At 34.2% G+C, this 20,431-nt stretch overlaps 1 protein-coding gene across 1 annotated transcript in view; it reads left to right on the top strand.

Moving 5' to 3' along the window:
• The first annotated feature begins 403 nt into the window (after positions 1-403).
• Positions 404-20,431, top strand: part of LOC129220702 (ecto-NOX disulfide-thiol exchanger 2-like) — a 39,133-nt gene continuing 19,105 nt past the window's right edge. Inside the window, 11 exon segments of the mRNA XM_054855131.1 lie at positions 404-427; positions 765-1,109; positions 1,111-1,278; positions 1,280-1,378; positions 1,381-1,650; positions 1,652-1,681; positions 1,683-1,790; positions 1,792-1,853; positions 1,855-1,996; positions 1,998-2,282; positions 2,284-2,628. Coding sequence (XP_054711106.1) covers positions 404-427; positions 765-1,109; positions 1,111-1,278; positions 1,280-1,378; positions 1,381-1,650; positions 1,652-1,681; positions 1,683-1,790; positions 1,792-1,853; positions 1,855-1,996; positions 1,998-2,282; positions 2,284-2,457 — 1,707 coding nt within the window. The 3' untranslated portion in view covers positions 2,458-2,628.

Here is a 20,431-nt window from a genome sequence, read left to right as displayed (position 1 = left end):
ATCTTCGTAGGTGGCCTGGTTGTCGCTTACTGCTTTCATCTCAACTTCTCAATCATTACAGAGTTTTTAATGATTGAAAAACTCATTAGTTGCTATTTTCGTTTTGTTGACGTAAGACAAGCAATTTGTTTGTTTTGGCATAACGCTCTAATCAAAGTAATTTTCTTTCTGAATTTACTTATCATTAAAAGTTTTAAAAATGAATAAACGATGAATTAATTTGTTGTAGTCTCCAGGTTGGCGCCAGCATTGTCGCCATCTTTGTTTTACGTGGTTTTACCCTTATTATGGAAGGAAATAAATAACGGTACTGACTCTAAGGAAAGTCTCTGTGGATCATATCCTGGTAATACGTTACCTCGAGAAAGCTCAACTTCTGACAGTACATGTAGCCAATGGAATGATGGACAACGAGAGCAGAGAAATGGTAAGAAATTTGATCGTGATCGTAGTCGGCATCGCGAATTTAATAGAAGTCGACCATACCACGGAAAAAATTTAGATAATCCCCATGATGACAGTGTTGAAACTAGTAGTAGAGAAGAACCTCAACAGGTACAACAACCTTTGCAGCAGGAAACGTCTCAGTCATTGCCTGCTTCTCAGCAGCCAACTTCTACGCCCGTTTATCCAGCTTATGGGTATAATCAAGCCGATCACACATATCTAGACGGTAACAGGAGAGCACTTTCCATGATGCCTGCCTATAATTATTATCCAGCTCCTTGGGGTTATGAATCCCATGGACATGTCTCTCAATTCAGTTGCAACTGCTTTTACCTGTTACATCTGGTATAGAAATGGGTCCTAGTACTAGCTCAGGTATGAATCCTTATGCTTATATGGGCATGTCTGGGGATGGCAGTATGTATGGTATGATGGGTATGGGCAATTATTGCCAATATGGCATAGGTGGAGCAGAAACAGGTATCATTTTTCCTCCAAAAGAAATAATCACTCTCACGAAAAGTGTTATGTATCCGCCTGAGCCCAAGGACAAACCCCCAACCATACGAGATAGACCTCTTGGATGCAGAACAATTTTTGTTGGCGGGTTACCGGAAAAAACTACTGAAGAAATTATTAGGGAAATTTTTGAGCGTTGTGTGAGAAATATCAGTTATTCGTATGAGTAAGAAAAATTTCTGTCACATAAGGTTTACTGAAGAATGCCATGTTGATAATGCTATTTATTTGTCTGGTTACAAACTTAAAATTGAAAACAAGGATGATGCAGCATATTGTAACAGAGTACATGTCGATTTTGCTAATGCTAGGGGATGACCAATATGAATATGAATGTCGACAAAGAAAAGCACAAAGAGAAGCTCGTCATAAAGAGCAAATGGAACAGGAAGCTTATCGTGGTTCCAACCCCACCCACCAGTTGTACAATATTCAGATCATGAAGCAACAATATTGGGGGAAAAATTACGTGGTGAAGATACATTTCAAGAAGCGGTTAGTATCTTAATAACATGGTTAGAAAGAGGAGAATGTAGTAAGAGGAATGCTGGATACTTTTATTCAATGATCCAAAGTACAAACAGTCATATACGTAGATTAATGAATGAAAAGCTTAAGTATGAAGACGAGTTGAACAAAGCGAAAATAATGTTAAAACAGCAAATGCAGGGTATTTTATTACAAATTTAATGAAATTGGTAAAGTTTTCTCTGCCTGCAAGTTTACAGAAAGTTTGGGATCACTTTACAAAAGCTCAACGAAAAAATATTGAGATGTGGAAAAAACAAACAGAAGAGATTAAGAATGCCCATTTGGAAGAAGTTTTTAAATGATCGTATTGAAGACGAAATGGATGTCAGCGATGATGATTCTCCTAATCAGGCTACCAGGAAAAGGAAAAAATGATGAACTAGAATTGCAAGAAGAACTAAGCAAGCTAAAAGAAGAATGTGATTCATTGAAATGTCAACTGGAAGCTTCCCAAAATGAATTAATGGTAGTACGTTCAGAAATTGATCAAAAACGTGACAATTGCTGATCATCAAATTCAATCTTTGAAACAAGCTCTTCAAGGATTACAACATGAGATTCTGTCACTGAATCAAAAACGTGTAAAGGATGAAGCAGAACTGAAAGAGTTGAGGAGTCTGAAATCATTATTACGAGAGGAAGGAAAAGAAGATTCAAAAGTTGAGCATGATCGTGATACTGAACAGAGAGATTCGTTTAATTTTGTCGCTTCATCGGTTACCCTGAGCATCACTGAGCATGAAGCTCGCTTAATTGGCCTGATTTCTACTTTTTTAAATGTTCACCACATTTGGTGCTAGCATTGATTATATTTGTTCCTACTTGCATCAGATTGATTGCACTGTTAGAGCTAGAGATGTTGAAAGTTTAATGAAGCGTTTTCCATTGGTTTTCAAAGAAGAGTCCACTGGCATTGGTGCTAGTTTAGAAAAGAAATGGACATTTTCAGGATTCAAGTAAAGAGTCTTTCTCTCCTTTTTAATTTTTTAAAAATTTTTTTACATTTTCCTCCATTTCCATCCTTGTGAAGCCTTAACCTTTTGGACAATTAAGTATGAGTCATGTGCTGTGTTTAACTGAACTTTATGAGACTGAAGAATGGAGACAATTATGAAGATCACTTTTTCTCAGGTAAGAATTAAGCTTAAGTGCATTGCCCTGTTATTTTGATTGAATGGTGAGTTTTTATTGCTAATGAAAGTTATTTTGAATTTCCTGTAAGGTGAGTTATTTCTACTAAATTAATAACATAATGTGGAAACAGCAAAAAATCTAGTTGAAAGATGTGGAGAGTAGAATTCTGCCATGGGCAAGTGAAAGCCAGTACAGGGGCATTCCACAGTATTTTTATGTAGAGTCCGTAACGTGGCCTTTTTTTGCCATAACTTTTTAATTTACCGTTTGATTTGCAAATTATTTTATTTTGAGCTGGTGTGTTGGTAGGAAAAGATAAAAATAAAATAATATGCTAATCAAACAGTAAATTAAAAAGTTATGGCAAAAAAGGTCACATTACGGACTCTACGTAAATGTCAAAAATACCTTGGAATGCCCCTACAGTAAAACCTGTAAATTCTAAGTTGACCACTTTTGTCAGATACAGAATTAGACTGAATCATATATGCAGGGCTCCCAAATGGTCCACTTTTCCAGCCAAAGTCCGTTCGAGACAGCTTTTTATCATTTTGGTTCGATTCAGGTCATTTGGTCCGCTTTTAGAATTTTCCTGTGTATAATCCGTGGATTATCTGTTAAAAAGTGGGAAATTAACAAGGTGCGAATTATATGCTGCTGCGTAATATCTGCATTTTTTTTCTCAACACCAACGCATTGAACCTGAATATTTCCAGCAGGATTCGCCAATAGCAATCGTAAACCTTACCCTTACGTTGGTTATTTTACATAGCTTGAATGTTCTTCCTAGAGATCGTTAACCCTACATGTATGTTGGTTATTTTACATAGCTTTAAAGTTCTTACAAATTCAGGCTATGTAAAATAAACAACATACAGTCAAAGCCTTGATATGCACCATGGGTGCAAGACCTTCCGTCTCAGGACGGAATTCCATCTTGGACAAAATTTTCGAGACGGGGGTCGGGACGGAAAGAAATTCAATGACTTTCCTTCAGTTTTTACTCAAAAAAGAAAAATTGAGTGTTTGAAAAATATGCTTTAATATTGCTGTACCATTTCATAATCAGGAATTTACATCGACATTCTCTCAATTTTCCGACATGGACTTGTTTTATTTGCTGCATGTGCTTCTGGAGGAGTAGCTATAGACTCGCGCCGTTTAACTTTTTTTTTTAAGTTGCTCTGTTATTTCCAACTCATTGCATTGCAGACCGCGGAGTTGCTCACTATTCTCCCTGATTTATCGTCTCTATTTAAAAATTAAGCCTTCTCTCTTTGTATTTTCAATCATCCTTTCGGCTTTTTTTTTCCATTTGCATTTTTTTTTTTTTTTTTGCAAAAAATGTCTTGGAGTTGCATCTGAATCAACGATTGAGAGTGATTGCAGACGGGATGAAATGTTTATGTCTCAGCAAAGGCGTTCACATACTAGGCAAAATGGGAACTATCAGGGACTTTAAAGATTTTAATGAAAATGGAAATTTTGGGGGAAATTTCAAGCTGGTTTGAAACACTGATGGGCAATAGTTACTGCAGTTTTGACATGTTTCTGATAAAATAATCTAAGACTTGAGGAATCACTAAATTCCAATGTCTTTCAATCTAACACTCGCTAGAATGGAAATATGGGGAGGGGGAGAGGAGAAAAAAGAAACGAGAAAAATAACGGCAGCACGAATTTACAAAAAAACTCTGCTCTTGCAAAGAGGATTAGTTCGCAAATTAACCCACGATACTGAGGTCCTAAAACGTTTGCCTTTTGGACAATCTAAGAGAGGGAGGGGCTACTCAAGGGCTCTATAATGAAATATCGAAAAATTGAATTGAAAGTCATTTTTGAAGCTAGGAGTGGTTCGGGATTTTTCCTCTGAAAACTGTTAAAAATTTAAAAGTCAAAAATGTTTAAGTTGTCTTTAATGATGTAAAAGTGGAGAGGGGGAGGTTTAAATTAAAAAAAAATCGGAAAATGGAGTTTTTTAAAAATACTAATTTAGGCAATCTTTGGTGAATTGGTGAGAGATGGTTTTGGTATTCTAACCTAAAAATGTTTTGTTGCTGATGTATTAAAAACTATTTGAGGCTATACTTAAATTTCTTAATAGAAAGGGAATTTGGGAAACTCTCCCGAAAAGTGTTTGTAATTGAAGTCTTAAAACTTTTAGGCTGTCTTTGGCAATGTCAAGAGGGGGGAGAAGGGGCTCTCTTTAGGCGAAATTCTGAAACTGGAGACGTAAAAGCGAACCTTTAGACCATCTTGGGGTTCGGGGTCCCCCTTCCCCGAAAAAAATTCAAAGCTGAAGCATTCAGACCTCAGCTTTAGATAATCTTCAAAGACTTTCTCTCAATAAATTTTAGAACTTAAGCTCTTAAAACATCGGTGATGAACAGGGGGGAACCGCAAGTTTAAGTCAAATTTAGTGAACTTAGGGGAAGGAGCAGTGGCGGATCCAGAGGCCTGTTTTGGGGGGGGGGGGGCGATTTTATCCATGGGGCGATTGGTCCACAAAAAATCGGGGGGGGGGGGGGGGTCAGAGAAGTCACGGGAGGGGGGATTTGGGCAGCGCCCTTATTTATTTATTTATTATTTTATTTTAAATTTTATAAAATTGGGCTATGGTATTTTTGTTGTTGGTTAAATGATCGTCTCAAAAAAAAAACCTAGGGACACGACCTGAAATCTCGAGACAAATATCAACAGTAGACTTCCTTCTTTCGATTCAAAGCTCCAATTTAATCTTCATCAAAAAACGTGACAAACATTTAAAGTACCCTTATTAAGTCGATTCTTTCTTTAAACACGTGAATCGATCAGCACCAGCATTTTCCAGTCGATCTATAACTTTGAAGTTAGAAAAACGGAGGGGCAGCGCCCCTTTGTTTTTGAAAAGGAGGGGCAGTTGCCCCCACGAGCCAGGGGCGGATATAGAGGGGGGGCCATGGCCCCTCCCAAAGCCTTGTGATTGTAGGAATTTTTTTAAGGAAAAAAAAATAAAAAACTATGAGAAGATAACAAAATTTAACACATGTATGTTACTGAAAAAGAAGTATAGACCTAAATTGGGAGATACCTTATATCCCTATTCTCAAAACAAAACTTATATTTCCAAAATTTTTCTCCATCTTTTACATCATTTCTTGACTCCAACTACAGACACTTGAACGATCTGCAAATGCTGCCGTTCTCAGAGTATACCTATTGTTCACGAGACCAAAGAGCGCCTAAATTTTCGTTTTTACGACTTTACCGTAAAATCCCGAAAGTAACCCCCCCCCCCCCTATTTTCAAAACAAAACTTGTTGATTTCAGAAGGGGGGGGGTTATAATCGAGATTTTTCTGAAAAATTAGCCAAAATAATTGTTTTTAGTAGTATTAATTTTAGAGTACAGAAAAGAAATAATAAGTAAAAAAGAGTTAATATTAATGAAGAGAGAGATAAATTAATTAATAAAAACATGTCATAATTTTCTAGTAGTAATAAATTGCATGAGGGCGCCATTTGTTTTCGAAAGAAAGGATTTTGCACCTTAAGTTGGCAAAACCCTATAGTTTATAGTTTAAAAATTCATTATGTACTGAATGTAATAAGGTTACAGTAAAAGAAACAAAATCTTTATGTTCTTGTTTCAGAATAGAAGCAAAAATCGCAATCACGGCCGCAAAATCGTTATGAAAATCATAATTTCGAAAACTGAGCTTTACAAAGTTCGTGAACGCAAACACAGACAAATCTCTTACTCAATTTAGTAAAATTTACATTTCTTGTGATCCTAAACTCGTTCAATTACATTATTTCTCCTTTTAAAAGGTTAAGTTTCGCGCTACTTTTTAAGCAACAATTTTCCAAAATGGCGTCACGTTTTCAAAATGGCGCCGTGTTGAAGATCGTTCAGTTTCACAAGTCAGAACAAAAATACTCCTTCCAAAAGGAAAAAAAAATGCATTACAATCGTATAAGTTTCTTTTGTAATACATATGAACAAAAAAAAAAGCGCCCTTGCATCAAAAGGAGTCTAGACATTTTGGAAGGAATAAACCATGGAGACCATTTTTTTCTTTTTTTGTTTAAATCATTGTTTTCTTTCTTTCTTTCTTTCTTTTTTTTTTTTTAGAAAAGCAAAACTGCACATGGAGGGGGAAACTAAACCTTTGTTAATGCTTTCCAAGTAAAGCAGAAAATGTTATCCTTCTTTTATTGGAGGGAGTGGCAAATGAAGATGATCGGAAAATTTTCAGGCGAAGGGAGGGGAGGGGGGTATAATCAGGATTTTAATGAGATTTTACTTTCCACAAAAAAGGGGGGGGGGGGTATAATCAATAGGGGGTGGGTTACTTTCGGGATTTTACGGTAATTTCGAAATAGGAGGAGAACCCCCTTTTCCCATGCCCTTTCACAAATGCCTTGATATGTAGCAAAAAATTGCATTTTAAGTGTTTAGTGGGAAAAAATGTCAGCGGAAACTAGCTTATCCAGCCCTTATCACTTAACTTGCTTAAAAGCAACTTTAATGAATTTTTTTTGGAACTTCAATTACAAACGAGTTTTGATAGGACCCCCTCCCTCCGTAGTATATATCGTGATGATAGCTTTAAAAGGAGGTTTATTAGAGGAGCTCACGAATCTGCCATCCCTTTCTAAAATATGTATAAATATAATTAAAAATCGAATTTTTAGAGCCTCAAAGGCAAAATATTTCCAGGAAGGAAGGATTCTAAGCACCTTCACACTTCCTTTAATGTAAGCAAACATTACCTAAAGATGCATTTTTAGGCTGGGCAGCTGGAGAGTTAGAAGAGCACCCTTCCTCTTCTAACTTCTCAATGTATAATGATAGAACATTTTGGTTTCTAAGCTTTATTTTCAAAAAGGATTTTGGGGCCAGCGCCCGAAACATTTCCTTTCTCCGTACATCAAAAATAGACAAAATGCGTTTTTAGTTTCCTAATTTTCAAAAATTACACGGAAATTTAAATTTTGAAACATTTTCGAGGGAGATTCCTAAATCCACCCCCTCACCGAATGTCTCGATACCCCGAAAATTGAGTTTTAAAACTTCATTTTAATAAAATTTCCAGGGAGTTATCAGGGCCCAATCTCCCAATAGGCAGAGTAGGCAGCTGCCTAGGACGGCAAACTTTTTAGCGGCGGCAAATTTGCTATTATAATGCACATTTTTTGAATTAAATTGTTATTCTTGAAAGTAAAATATTAGCATTCTTTCATTTTCCACAGAAGAGACAAATTTTTCATGTAATTTAATAATGATTACTTTCACACATCTTCTGAAAGTCAAATGTTTTTCAATCATGGTGTTTGCTGAATCGTCAGCAAAATTTGCCGAATAAAAAATTTTTCTGGAGATCACTGTGATCATTTCATCGGGGAGCCTCAGAATGTGAAACGCCATCATTTCTTCATAACTGTGACAGTTTGAACCTGGGGAACACTTTTTTACGTTTTTTTTTTGAGTCAAGGATATTTTTTAGGGATTCTTTTAGGGGGGGAGGGGACGACAGATTTCAAATTTGCCTCGGGGCGGCATGGAGCTAAATTCGGTCCTGGGGAGTTTGTTCAAAAATTTCGGATGGCCCCTCCCAAAACAATCGGCTGGATACGCCACTGCCACGAGCCGCCTATGATTCCATCCCATCCGTTCTCACATGCGCTCAAAAGTATCGGACGCACAAAAGCTATTTCCTTGCGAAGATCATTCATGAGCTTTTAAATTGAGTCTTACAAATAAAGGAAATACATTCCCTTATATCGCCATTTTTTATATATTTTCTCTCATCCTATTATGGAATGAAAAAAAATACCATTCTAATGTAACGTGGGATTTTCAGAGATCGATATGACATGGATTTATGAGGCATTTCTATGAATCTCCTCGGTAATACATTTTTGAATAAAAATAATGTCTAATGATTGCAGAAAAAATGAAAACAAGCAACTACCAAAGTTCACTATAACTACAAATAGCGGCAGTAAAAAACGCGAAACAAAAGTTTAAATAAAGATATAACGAAATAAATCTTGTAACAAAAATTGCTTTTATGATAGAACCAGAAGCAAATAAAGCGGTTAATTTTCGTTATACAAAACATAATTTTCCACTATTTAACCAGTCAGAGCCGTGTCCAAGGGGAGGGTTTTAGGGGTTAAACCCTTCCCATTGCGGAAAAAATAATAAAAAAATGAATGAAGAAGGCATATTTGACTTAAAATTAGCTTTAATGTTGATATTTGTGCACAGAACTTTTTTTTAAAAAGCATTCTCTTTGAAGTTGCCCGGCAACTTACGACTGTCTTCTCGTAATCAACTAAAATCATATTTTGGAAAAACAGAGATGGAAGAATAGTTGAATGGGCTGTCAATACACATTTAATATTGTTTCTCATAAGGAGTTTTGATCTGAGGCGTTTCACAAAAAGTGATGAGTGTTGCCGCTCTGTAAATGCATAGTAATTGCGTTTGTTAATATAATTTACATCTGCATCGAAACTCTTCCCCTTTAGTTTGCTAAGCATTATCTTAGAATATTAAAACCTGAAAACATATGTCATAAAAGAATTTGTGAAATTTTCTCAATACTTGTTGTAATATATTGCACAGTAAACAGATAATAGGTTTGAATCTAAATAAGCAATCCCAGTAAGCAAAATATCTTGCCTCAGTATTGCATATTGACATGCAAGAAAAATCATCTTGCATTAATGCTGCCTCAATCTTGTTATGTTACTCCATTTATGCTGCCAGCAGGCTGTCACAATATTGACTGACAAGGTGTATGCAGCATAATATCAGGAAAATATCAAGGTAGGCTGCTCTTGTAAAATATTGCATACGTATTGATATGACAGGATAATATCAAGATGTTGTCATGACAGCATAAAATCAAGGTCTAGGCAAGATGATCTTGCTTTTGTAATATTGCATACGTATTGATATGACAGGATAATATCAAGATGTTATCATGACAGCATGAAATCAAGGTCTAGACAAGATGATCTTGCTTTTGTAATATTGCATACGTACTGATATGACAGGAAAATCAGCACGTTTGCAAGGTGTTTTATCTATTTATTTATTTGTATTGTTTTCACTTTAAACTCGAGAATTAAATTTCATTCTTTAATTATTTCTGTTATTCTTCAAGATAGTCTTCTAGCCTAAGAATATTTTCTTAAAGCTGACATCTAATCGAAAATTCATATAAAGGTATCAATAGTACTCGCAATTTAGTTTGAAAAATGAAAGTTTCTTCGTTTTGTGTAATACTTGACTTATTTTTTAAATTCATGTTTCTAATTGTATTATAAAGACATAAAATGCCTAGTTAGGAATAATTGCGCAGGTTTTTATAGCACATTTAAGAGTAAAGATAGCAAAATAATAAATGAATAAATAAATACAATAAAGTACATTTCCAAATGGATGTCAGCACTGAAAATATCCCATGGACAAAACATATGAATTTATCTTAAAGAATAACATAAATAACCATTGAATAAAATTAATCTTACTCGTGAGATTGAAGTGATAATACGAAATTCTGGGCTTCATGTCCTTTGTTTCAAAGTCTAGGGACAAAAAAGTTATTCTCGGCCATTTCTAACATTGATCGCACATCGTCTGCGATATTACTTGTTTAGTACTATATAAATAAACAAATGCAGTTATAGGTCATTCATAAGTTATTCCTAAAACAATATTATTCCACACTAATAACTAAGCAACCAACTTAACGAAGCCTAAAAGAATGCAACGCCACGTGCAGCTCCTCTCTGAACCGACTGAATCGAATAAGATCGAAGGAGGAAGATGTGTCAGCAGTGCGAGGGACGCTGGGTAGAAAGAACTGTGCGCATGCGCAAGTATCAACGAAGGTCCACCTGTTCTATTGTGTACTAATTACCTTGACGGCGACAGCATGAAATCAATATCATCTTGACGGCGTCAACATGTATACAATGTTGTTATTGTAAGGCAATATTAATTTTGATATTTTAAGATGAATGCAATGTTGCATACGTGTTGTTATTGTGATATTGCTTTTTAATCTTTATGCAAGCTTTATGCAGTATGATACACGTCAATATTGACGCCGTCAGTATAATATCAAGATCTGTCAAGGTTGATGCAAGAAATTTTGCTAGTAGGGAAATGGATAAATACTGAGGTTTTCTTGCGCAACCAGAAATTTCCTTCTGGGAGGTGGGCTTCATAAGATCCTTACATGTACACTGCAACCTCTTATCCGGACTAGATGGGACCAAAGGCAATTCCGTTCTTGAAATTATAATTTTAAATGATTATTTACGTGAATATATTTTTTTCTACAAATCTGATCCGGATAAACGGGGGCTGAATAAACAAGGTTCTGCTGTGTGTAAAATGCATTAATAGAATAGGTAGTATATTACTTAAAACTTATTCTTCTGCGAATTTGAGCCATCCCCCCCCCCCCTCCATACCCCCAAGCCCCTCATTATGATCATTAAACAGTGAAGAATTATTTGCACACTGTCGTGCTTTCCTGACAATGCAGCTAAGAATGAAAATAATTGAAGCCAAAAGCAGGCCCGTCGTTTGGGAGATCAGGGGGGTCAATTGCTACCCCTCCCCCTGGATTTTACAAACACAGGGATGTGCCGTCCAAAACTCGCTTTTGGAGCAATCTTGGGAGAAGGAAAATGGCCGGTGAGTTTAGAGCAGTAAAACGGTGAATTTAGAGCAGCCTGGAGCAGTAAAATTGCAAATTTGGAGCAGCATGAAGCAGTAAAATTGCAAATTTGGAGCAACTATGTATATTTCACGCACAGAAACATGTGTGACATGATAAAATATTAAAAAAGAAGATAAAGGATGTAAAAAACCACGAAGCTCTCTTAATTACATTTATTTATTTTGTTTGAATTTTTATTTTCATTTATTTATTTATTTATATTTTTTTGTCTAATAATTTTTACAAAAAACAAGTCATGTCCTGCTGTACTTTTTTCTTACACTAATTTAAATTTAGTTCACATTTAAGTTTTGGTCCTTTGATATCTATTTTTAAATTTCGTTTGCATTTATGTAGTTCATATATATATATATATATATATATATATATATATATATATATATATATGCATAAAACTCAAAAACATATTCAAAAAGGCTTTAAAAAAGAAAAGCAAAAAAGAATAGTTCAATTTAAAAACTTTACCTCAACAAGTTACAAGTGATACGTGAAATACATGGCTAATGTATTTCACGTATCACGGCTATGTACGGCTAATGGGCGGTAATTTACTGAATACAAGTTACAAGTGAGTTTTAAAGAGCTATTAATTAATCTTTTTTGTTTTTTTGGTACCTGTAAGTGATTTACTTACATTTGATCTTATACACGTAGGCATATATGTTACATACTGAGCTACTTGATTAAAAAATCTGAAGATCAAGCAAAGGCAACCATTAAACCTTTTATTTTTAACTGATTGATATTTAATCACAAAATTAATAATGAAATTACAATGAAAAAAAATGCCTTTGAGAAATGATGTCATAAGAAAAGGAATTTTAAAATACATGTGAAAAAAAATATATGAATTTTTTTTTTTTGAGGCAGGCTCAGAATATGGAAAATGATGCTTGAATCTCAGAAACTTTAAATGTCTGCATATTCATCGCCAGAGCATTAGAATTTCCCGAGTTTTGCTATCTTATGTGTCTCCAACCAAAATTAGGGATCAATTTTCTGTCCTAAAATCTTAAGAAACCAAGATAAAAAACTGGTGAACAATATTAATTTTTACAGATGGCATTTGCTTAGATCAAGTTGGATGCAACTGGATTGACATTTTTGAGTGGGCGTGGCAAGAAGACGAACTTACAAGTCCTCTTCTTCTGAAAACAAAAGATAAGAATGGTTGAAAATAATGGTCAATGCAAAATGTTTCAACTCAAAAGAACCGAATCACATTATAAATTAAAGCGATCGAATTTTTCAAAAGCGGATGCAATCGGATTTTGAAATACGTAAAAATCGGGACTATATTAAAAAAATCGTAAAAACAAGCTCCAAATGCATAAACTTGATGATAATTTGCAAAAACTGCCAGATATGCTGAAGGAACTGCAACATTAAATGCAAAATCGCACTTTTGGAGCAAGTTTGTCCGATTTTGGGGCAGAAAAATTCATTTAGCAGTCTTTTGAAGCAGTTTGACACAGCTGGCACATCCCTGCAAACGTGATGAGTTTAAGCATTTTTGTATGTATTTTGTTGTTTTTCTGGATAGAATGTATTGAGCAAATGCTTTGCCCCCCCCCTAAAAAATATTTTGAACTGACAAGCCTGCAAAAACCCCTCCCTTTATGAAATCCTGTACACGGGCCTGTAACCAGTATTAAAATAAATTTAGGATCAAAATAAAACGTTTTAAGTGTAGTTTACTTTTGTTTGAATAAGATTTTACTAGGAAATGCGAAATACAAGAGACAGAAAAGATCTTTTAACAATTAAAAAAAAAATTGATCTGTTAAAAAACCATATTCTGTTACAGCATTGTTAAATTACACTTAATCAGTGGCGTAGCAAACTTGGATGTCAACCGGGGTGGTAATCTGGGCTATCACCCCTCACCCCTCCCCATCAACCGAAGGCGAAAAAAAACCTTATTCAATGTTCGATGAAAGAAACGAAGTTCATACAATATTCATAAACAAAACGAAATTGTGTCCCCCCCCCCCCCGAGAGGGATATCATCCGAAATAAACGTTTCCCTCGTATTGATACCAATGCATTTGAGAGATTATAAAACATATGCGAATTTCTGTTGGTATTTACATTTTTCCGGAACTCTTCCATGCGTTTTGGGTGTCTCCGCCCCCCCCCCCCCCCGCTCCACTCCATATGAGTACCAGCCGCCTCAAATGCCCTTCTAGTGAGACCAATATGTTTGACAGAAAAAAAATATTTTTTTTTTCATGTTGGAAATAAAATTCAGAATTGAAACATCGAAATTTCTCATATTCATTTTCGTGTCACACTCTAGGGGGTGTCACCCGGCTTAGCCCTGCCCTGCAAAATAATTTTTAATATAAATTGAAATGTTGGGGAATTTTTTTTTAGAATTGAAGCATTTAAATTTTTCAAAAAAAGTTGAAGATCAATTTCGGGTGCCACCTGGGGCAAACCCATCCGCGCCACCGTAGCAATGCTACTGACTTCATCAACTCACATTTATATATAAAATAATTAAATTTATCAAATAGATAAAGGAGAAAAAAAACCTGTATTTTCATATCAATCAACTAAAAAACCGCAAATTAAGGGAATATGTAATACCCCACCCCCCTGGAGCAAAAATAAAACGTATGTATGGCACCAGTTATAAATATGCAGGAATGATTACACCTTCGAACGATATAAAACAAACGCTGAGAAGGAAATACGCTTTCAATTTTTAACATTTATCATTTAAATTTTGAGCATAAATGAAAAATATTTAATGTATAAATTTTGAATTTGAAAAAAAATTAGATTATTCTTCAGAAAGTGTTCAAACAAAAACGATTTATTTTGGTATGCAACCTAATAGTAAAAAAAAAACCACGAGGTCTGTTGGGGGGGGGGCGATCGCCCCAATCGCCCCCCCTGTGGATCCGCCACTGGGAAGGAGGGTACAGATGTGATATCAGGGGTCTGTCCAGGATTTTTCACAGGGTCCGTTTTTCGTGAAAAATCAAATAATTTTGTGAAAAATGAATTAATTTTAGGAAAAATCAAAAAAATTCGCAAAAAAAATTTTTTTTTTTTGTTAAAACGAAATTTTAGAATTTAGAGATGGCACAAACAGCATCAATTAAACTTAAAGTTGCGTGTTTTCCTCTTTTACGTCGAGAAAATCATTCTGGATTTTTTTTCTGATATTTGGCGGGGGGGGGGGGGGGGCATCGCTTTTTCAAGTATCAATATTTATCTACCATTTTACATTATGTTAAATTATACTAGATATACATGGTTGCCACACTTCCGTCCCAGGGACGGAATTCCGTCTTTTCAAAAATTTCGGCCATCGGATTTTTTTTTCCATGTACAAAATGATTTTTATAGATGAAACAAATCTTTACTTTTGAATCTCTCACTCTCAAAAAAGGTCTTATGCTTCTGAAGACAAAAAACTGGTCCATCTGCTAAAGTTAAAAAGATAAGCTGTTTTTTTTTCCAAAAAATAATTTAAAAAGTCACTTAATTACTATTTTTTATATGAAATGTGAACTATTTAGGTAGCATGAACTATAAAATCTGAAGCTTTTTTTCTGCATAGCAAATAGTAAGTTTTTTTATTGTATTTTATTATTATTTTCTTTTTCTACTTTTCCCTCCTAAAACTCTTAGACAATGATATGTTATTTTTTTATTTAGGTTTTAATTTTTAATTTATCTTACACAATTTGGTTTTACTGTATAGTTACAACATCAAAAATTAGCATTATATATATGTCTAAAACATCAAACAAACTAAGCGCTAACATTTTGGATGTCGCGAAATGGAGCCACGCGCTTTTCAGTCCTGGCCAATTTTTAGAGTGGCACCCATGTAGATATATTTCTGTACAGTACTTAAAATAATTGTAACAAAAATATAAATAAATAAAATAAAATTCAGAATAGGGTTCAGCATTCAACTTTTTGACCCAAGACACCCTTAAAAAGGCACAGAATTTGGTTTTAAAAACTTCTAAATTCCGTGATTTTAACAAAAATAAAAAGATTATTTCAATTGTTTACCTCTCTAACAAAAGCGTAATAATCATTAAAAATTCGAAAAAATTGGATTCCCATAGCGGGATGCAAAAGAGATCGCAATTCTCAAAGTGAAGGCATCAAAAGTATAAAAACAGCTTGTAAAAGAAATATTTTTGATAATAATTATTTTAAAATTGCATTTTAGAGTCCTATAATAAACATATCATTAATATCTGTGGACACAGTTGACCCAAAAAATAAAATAAAATAAACCATCTATTTAGCATTTTAAGTTTTGACTCATATCAGAAAATGGAATTTAGCTTTAAAAACTTGAGATGAGTTCTAACAGAAATAAAGAGACTTTTCATTTATTTGAATCCTAATAAAGCGAAGTTAACTTGAAAAAAGAACAATGTGATTCTTATATCGGATGTTAAAAGATTGCATTTTTCAAAATGTACACATCTAAAGAAAAAAAAATGGTAATTAAAAGAGGTTTATTTAAAGTTAATCATCCTTGTTAGCATCGAAAAATCAAAACCCATATAATTTTCTACCAAAATAACAATTAAACATCACGCAAATATTGACAAGCTGGCAAAATGATGAGAATATTTTCTAATCAAGTCATTATAAAGGTTCAACGCCAGACGCTAAGTGGTGATAATTTTGAAAGTTGGTAACACTATCTGAAGCAATCATATTTTTTCCTCACTCTTACTGTCCCTTTGCAGTTCTAAGTTCATTTCGCTGATATATATTATTATTGTTTATTAAATCATGAGCAGAGAAAAGTGCTTACCAATGCCTTTTCAGAAAAGTTTACAAAAACACCGCTGCTAATTAGCTGTGATAAAACAAGCAACCATTATATTTATTTGGCAGTAGCCATTATTTATCGCTTGCAAGAAGCATTCCAAGAGTGCTGATTTTTTTTTTTTTTTTCAAAATTAGCCGATTTTGTATAAGCTGATCCCTCTAATTTGACTTAACAAAAAAGGTTCCAAAAATTATCGGTTTATACACAGAAATTATGCGTTATTTTGCTTTCAGATTTACTCTTTCAATAAACAATTTGACAGATCCGATCTTGTTTATCAGAATTTTGTGAAGGGGTCCGTTTTGGTTTGATCGGGATTTTGTGAAAGGTCCGTTTTGTTTGATCGGAAATTTGTGAAAGGTCCGTTTTGGTTGATCGGATTTTTGTGAAGGGTCCGTTAACGGACCCAAATATCCTCTGGCCAGACCCCTGGATATACCCCCCCCCCCCCCATTTGGCGACATCCGATTTTTTGTACAAAATTGAAATATTTTTCTCTCCAATAAGGTGATAATTTTTTAAGCATGGCATCCCTGGCGAAATTAACCCGTGTTTGGTAACCCGAAGGCAAGCTAGTTAGATCTGTTCAAACTTGATTACTTGGGTTGTTTCGAAACGTGTTGTTTCATGCAATATACCTTACAGGAAAGCTTATTTTGTGTTAGTTTAAATTCAGTAGTTATGTTTTGAAGTAAAAACATTAGAAAATGCCAGTTTCTTCAAACTTGAACGTTAACTAAAAGTTAACTCCAACGTGGTGTGTTATCTGTAACGTGCTATTGTCATATGATGTATTGTTTTAGACTGAGTGTGAAGATTTATACCATAAAAAGGTAAGTTCTTCATTTTAGAATTAAGAAAAAACCTCTCGCTTCCGAAATTCTTTGTTTTTACAAATCCTTGAGGGGTTCTTGTAGTTTTTAACTTTATTTTTACTGTTTGTAAATTAATTTTACAAAAATAGTACGGTTATTTTGTTCCAAAAGTCAATTCTTATCGATGCCACGAATTATTTAGACATTCTATTAACGTGCTAACTTTAGGTACTGAACGTCTGAAAATAAGTTGACTCCAGCATTTTATAAAAATATAAAGGTGTTATTTTATGTAATATATAATAGGTATTTTGAAAGCATGTCTGGATGGCAAATAAATGTATGGTAGTTTTGTACTATTTATGTTTAGGATGTTTTGTTGAGACATTTCTACTTTTCGTACATCGAAATTTGAGTAACTAAGCGCTTTTTTGGCTGAAATAGTAATTGATTTTGGGGATGTTTTCCGCTTTAAACATCGCAATTTGAATCGCTTTGCTCTTTTTTAGCAGAGTATGAGAAAAGTTTTTGTTTGATGAGATGCATGATGGAAAATAGCTTTTATTTCTATTGGTACCTATTTCATTGGTGAGCTGTTATAGTAATTTGTCAATTTAAGCATTTTGAATACTTTCTAGTAATTGTTCTTTGTGTCCAAAACTTTCTAGTTTCTGGTATTTTTGAAGCGTATATTCGTGATGTTTTTTGTTGTGGTTTTATGTTGTTTTTATATATATTGTGTTCTGAAGTGCTTTGATCAAATTTTTTTATCTAATTTTTTCCTGTTGGCGCTAAAAAAGCATCGCTAAGAACGATGTATGACATGTGTCGTCATACATTGTTTTCTTGGCGCCATCAGGAAAAAGTCGCCAAGGGTGGGGTATATCACATCAGTTCCGGAAGGAGCACAAAATTCAGGGGGGGGGGAGCTCTCTCCCCCGGGGGGGGGGGGGATTTCTCCATGCTGAAATGTTGAAAAGCTATTTTGGCGTTTTTTGAATGAATTAAGAGTTGGGGAATTCGGAGGCGGGGGGGGGGGGGGGGTCTTTCTCGAAACATTTTCGAAATTGAAGTCTTAAAACTTTAGGTTGTCTTTGGCGATGTGAGGAGGGGAGTTGTTCTTACAATAGAATAATAAATCTTAAAACACTAACTTACACTGCCTTTAATAACCACAAAGAGAGGGGGGGGGGTATTTTGCCGCCCAGCCCGAAATATTTCTGTTTCTGAAATTTTAAAAGCTCTCTTTTGGACTATCTTTGGATGACTTAAGGGGAAAGGGATTAGGAAGCTTCTTTCAAAAAGTTTCCGAAATTAAAGTATTAAAACTTTTAGGCGGTCAGAAGTCATGATTATAGCTGGGGGGGGGGGTACTGTTCCTAAAAACAAATTTAGAAACTAAAGCCTTAAAACTCAAATTTAGGATATTTGTGGGGAATTCAAAAAAAGGGGTTCAGGAGTTCTGTTCCGAAAATTTTTTGATGCCAAAATATTTAAAACGCTACTTTAGACTATATTTGAGTGCCTTAAGAGGGATGTGATTCGGGGCCCCTCCCTGGGGTGAGGATTCAGTTCCCCTATTGCTTTTTTTAATTAATGAATATTGGAAACTACCTCGTTTAAAAAATGTATCTACTCCACTGAAGTGGTTTTTTTATGGCTAATTTCACCACCTGTTATCTTATAAAAGAATTCTTTTTCAAATGAAGACTGTGTGGGGGAATGGCGCCAATTTATTATAATTAGTCACGCATACCCTTCCCCCACCTTTCCTTCCTTTCTGGTTTGTTGGTGCTACCTTGGGTAAACTTTCCGATCATAACTGAATTATGTTGCAAATGTGAAAATCTTATGTCCCAAGCGATTTTATTGCTGCAATAAAATGTTGAAAGCGTCGCCAAGAAAACGATGTATGACGACATATGTCATACATCATTCTTAGCGATGCTTTTTTAGCGCCAACAGGAAAAATTCAGATAAAAAAACATGATCAAAGCACTTCAGAAAACAATATACATAAAAACAACATAAAACCACAGCAAAAAACATCTCGAATATTTGCTTCAAAAATACCAGAAACTAGAAAGTTTTTGCACACAAAGAAAAATTACTAGTAGGTATTTAAAATGCTCAAATTAACAAATTACTATCACAGCTCACCAAAGAAATATGTACCAATAGCAATAAAAGCTATTTTCCAACATGCATTTCGTCGAACAAAAAGAATTCTTATACTCTACTAAAAAAGAGCAAAGCGATTCAATGTGCGATGTTTAAAGCAGAAAACATCCCCAAAATATAACTATTTCATCCAAAAAAAAAATGCTTAGTTATTCAAATTTTGATGCATGAAAAGTAAAAATGTCTCGACAAAACATCCCAAACATAAACAACACAAAAATACCATACATTAATTTGCTATTCAAAAATTCTTTCAAAATATACCTACTAAAAATATCTACCATAGTTTACATAAATAACACCTTCATATTTTTATAAAGTATAGTCAACTTATTTTCAGAAATTCAGTTTCTAAAGGACGCACATTTACAGAATATGCTTGAATAGTTCTTGGCATCGATAAGAATTAACTTTTAGAATAAAATAACTGTACTTTTTTGGTAAAATAAATTTACATGCAATAAATATAAAGTTAAAAACTACAAGAAACCCTCAAGATTTCGTAAAAACATAAAGAATTTTGGAAGTAAGAGTTTTTTTTTTTAATTCTAATATAAAAACTTACGTTTTTGTTGTATAAATCCTCACACTCAGTCTGAAACACAACATATGAAACAATGCGCCTTACTGAGACACGCCCCAAGTTGGATTTTATTCTTAATTAACGGTCAAGTTTAAAGAAACTGGCATTTTCTAATATTTATTCATCAAAACACAACTACTAAATCTAAGCCAACACAAAATAAGCTTTCCTATAACAGGGTGGCGGCAAATCAGGGAGATCAGGGAAAAGTCAGGGAACTTTATTAATCAGGGAAAAGTCAGGGAAATATCAGGGAATTTTGAAAAAATAACAAAAAATCAGGGAAAATTGATTTTTTGAAGAAATTTTTTTTTTTTTTTTTGCTTTACAAAGTTAAGTACTCTTAATTCCCTATGCATTTTCCACCAATTATCTGTTCAAAAAAAAGTAAAATTAATGATTTTACTTTTAATGATTTTGATTTTACTTTTACTTACAGGTGCGATTATACTGCCGCATATTTGTGCATCTTTTTTCCTCAACGTCAAAGTATTGAATCTTATGTATTAACCACAGGATGAACTTCCTAAGATTGCTTTTGTGTCTGTTAGATTGTTTATTTTACTTAGCTTGAAGTTTCCTTTTACGCTTTCAATGCTACGTAAAATAAACAACCATACAGGCAAAGAGGAAGCCTTCAATTATGCCTTAGC

This window comes from Uloborus diversus, chromosome 4 (assembly GCF_026930045.1).
Source record: "Uloborus diversus isolate 005 chromosome 4, Udiv.v.3.1, whole genome shotgun sequence".
Classification (NCBI taxonomy): Eukaryota; Metazoa; Arthropoda; class Arachnida; order Araneae; family Uloboridae; genus Uloborus; species Uloborus diversus.
This window is presented reverse-complemented; position numbering and strand designations above follow the sequence as displayed.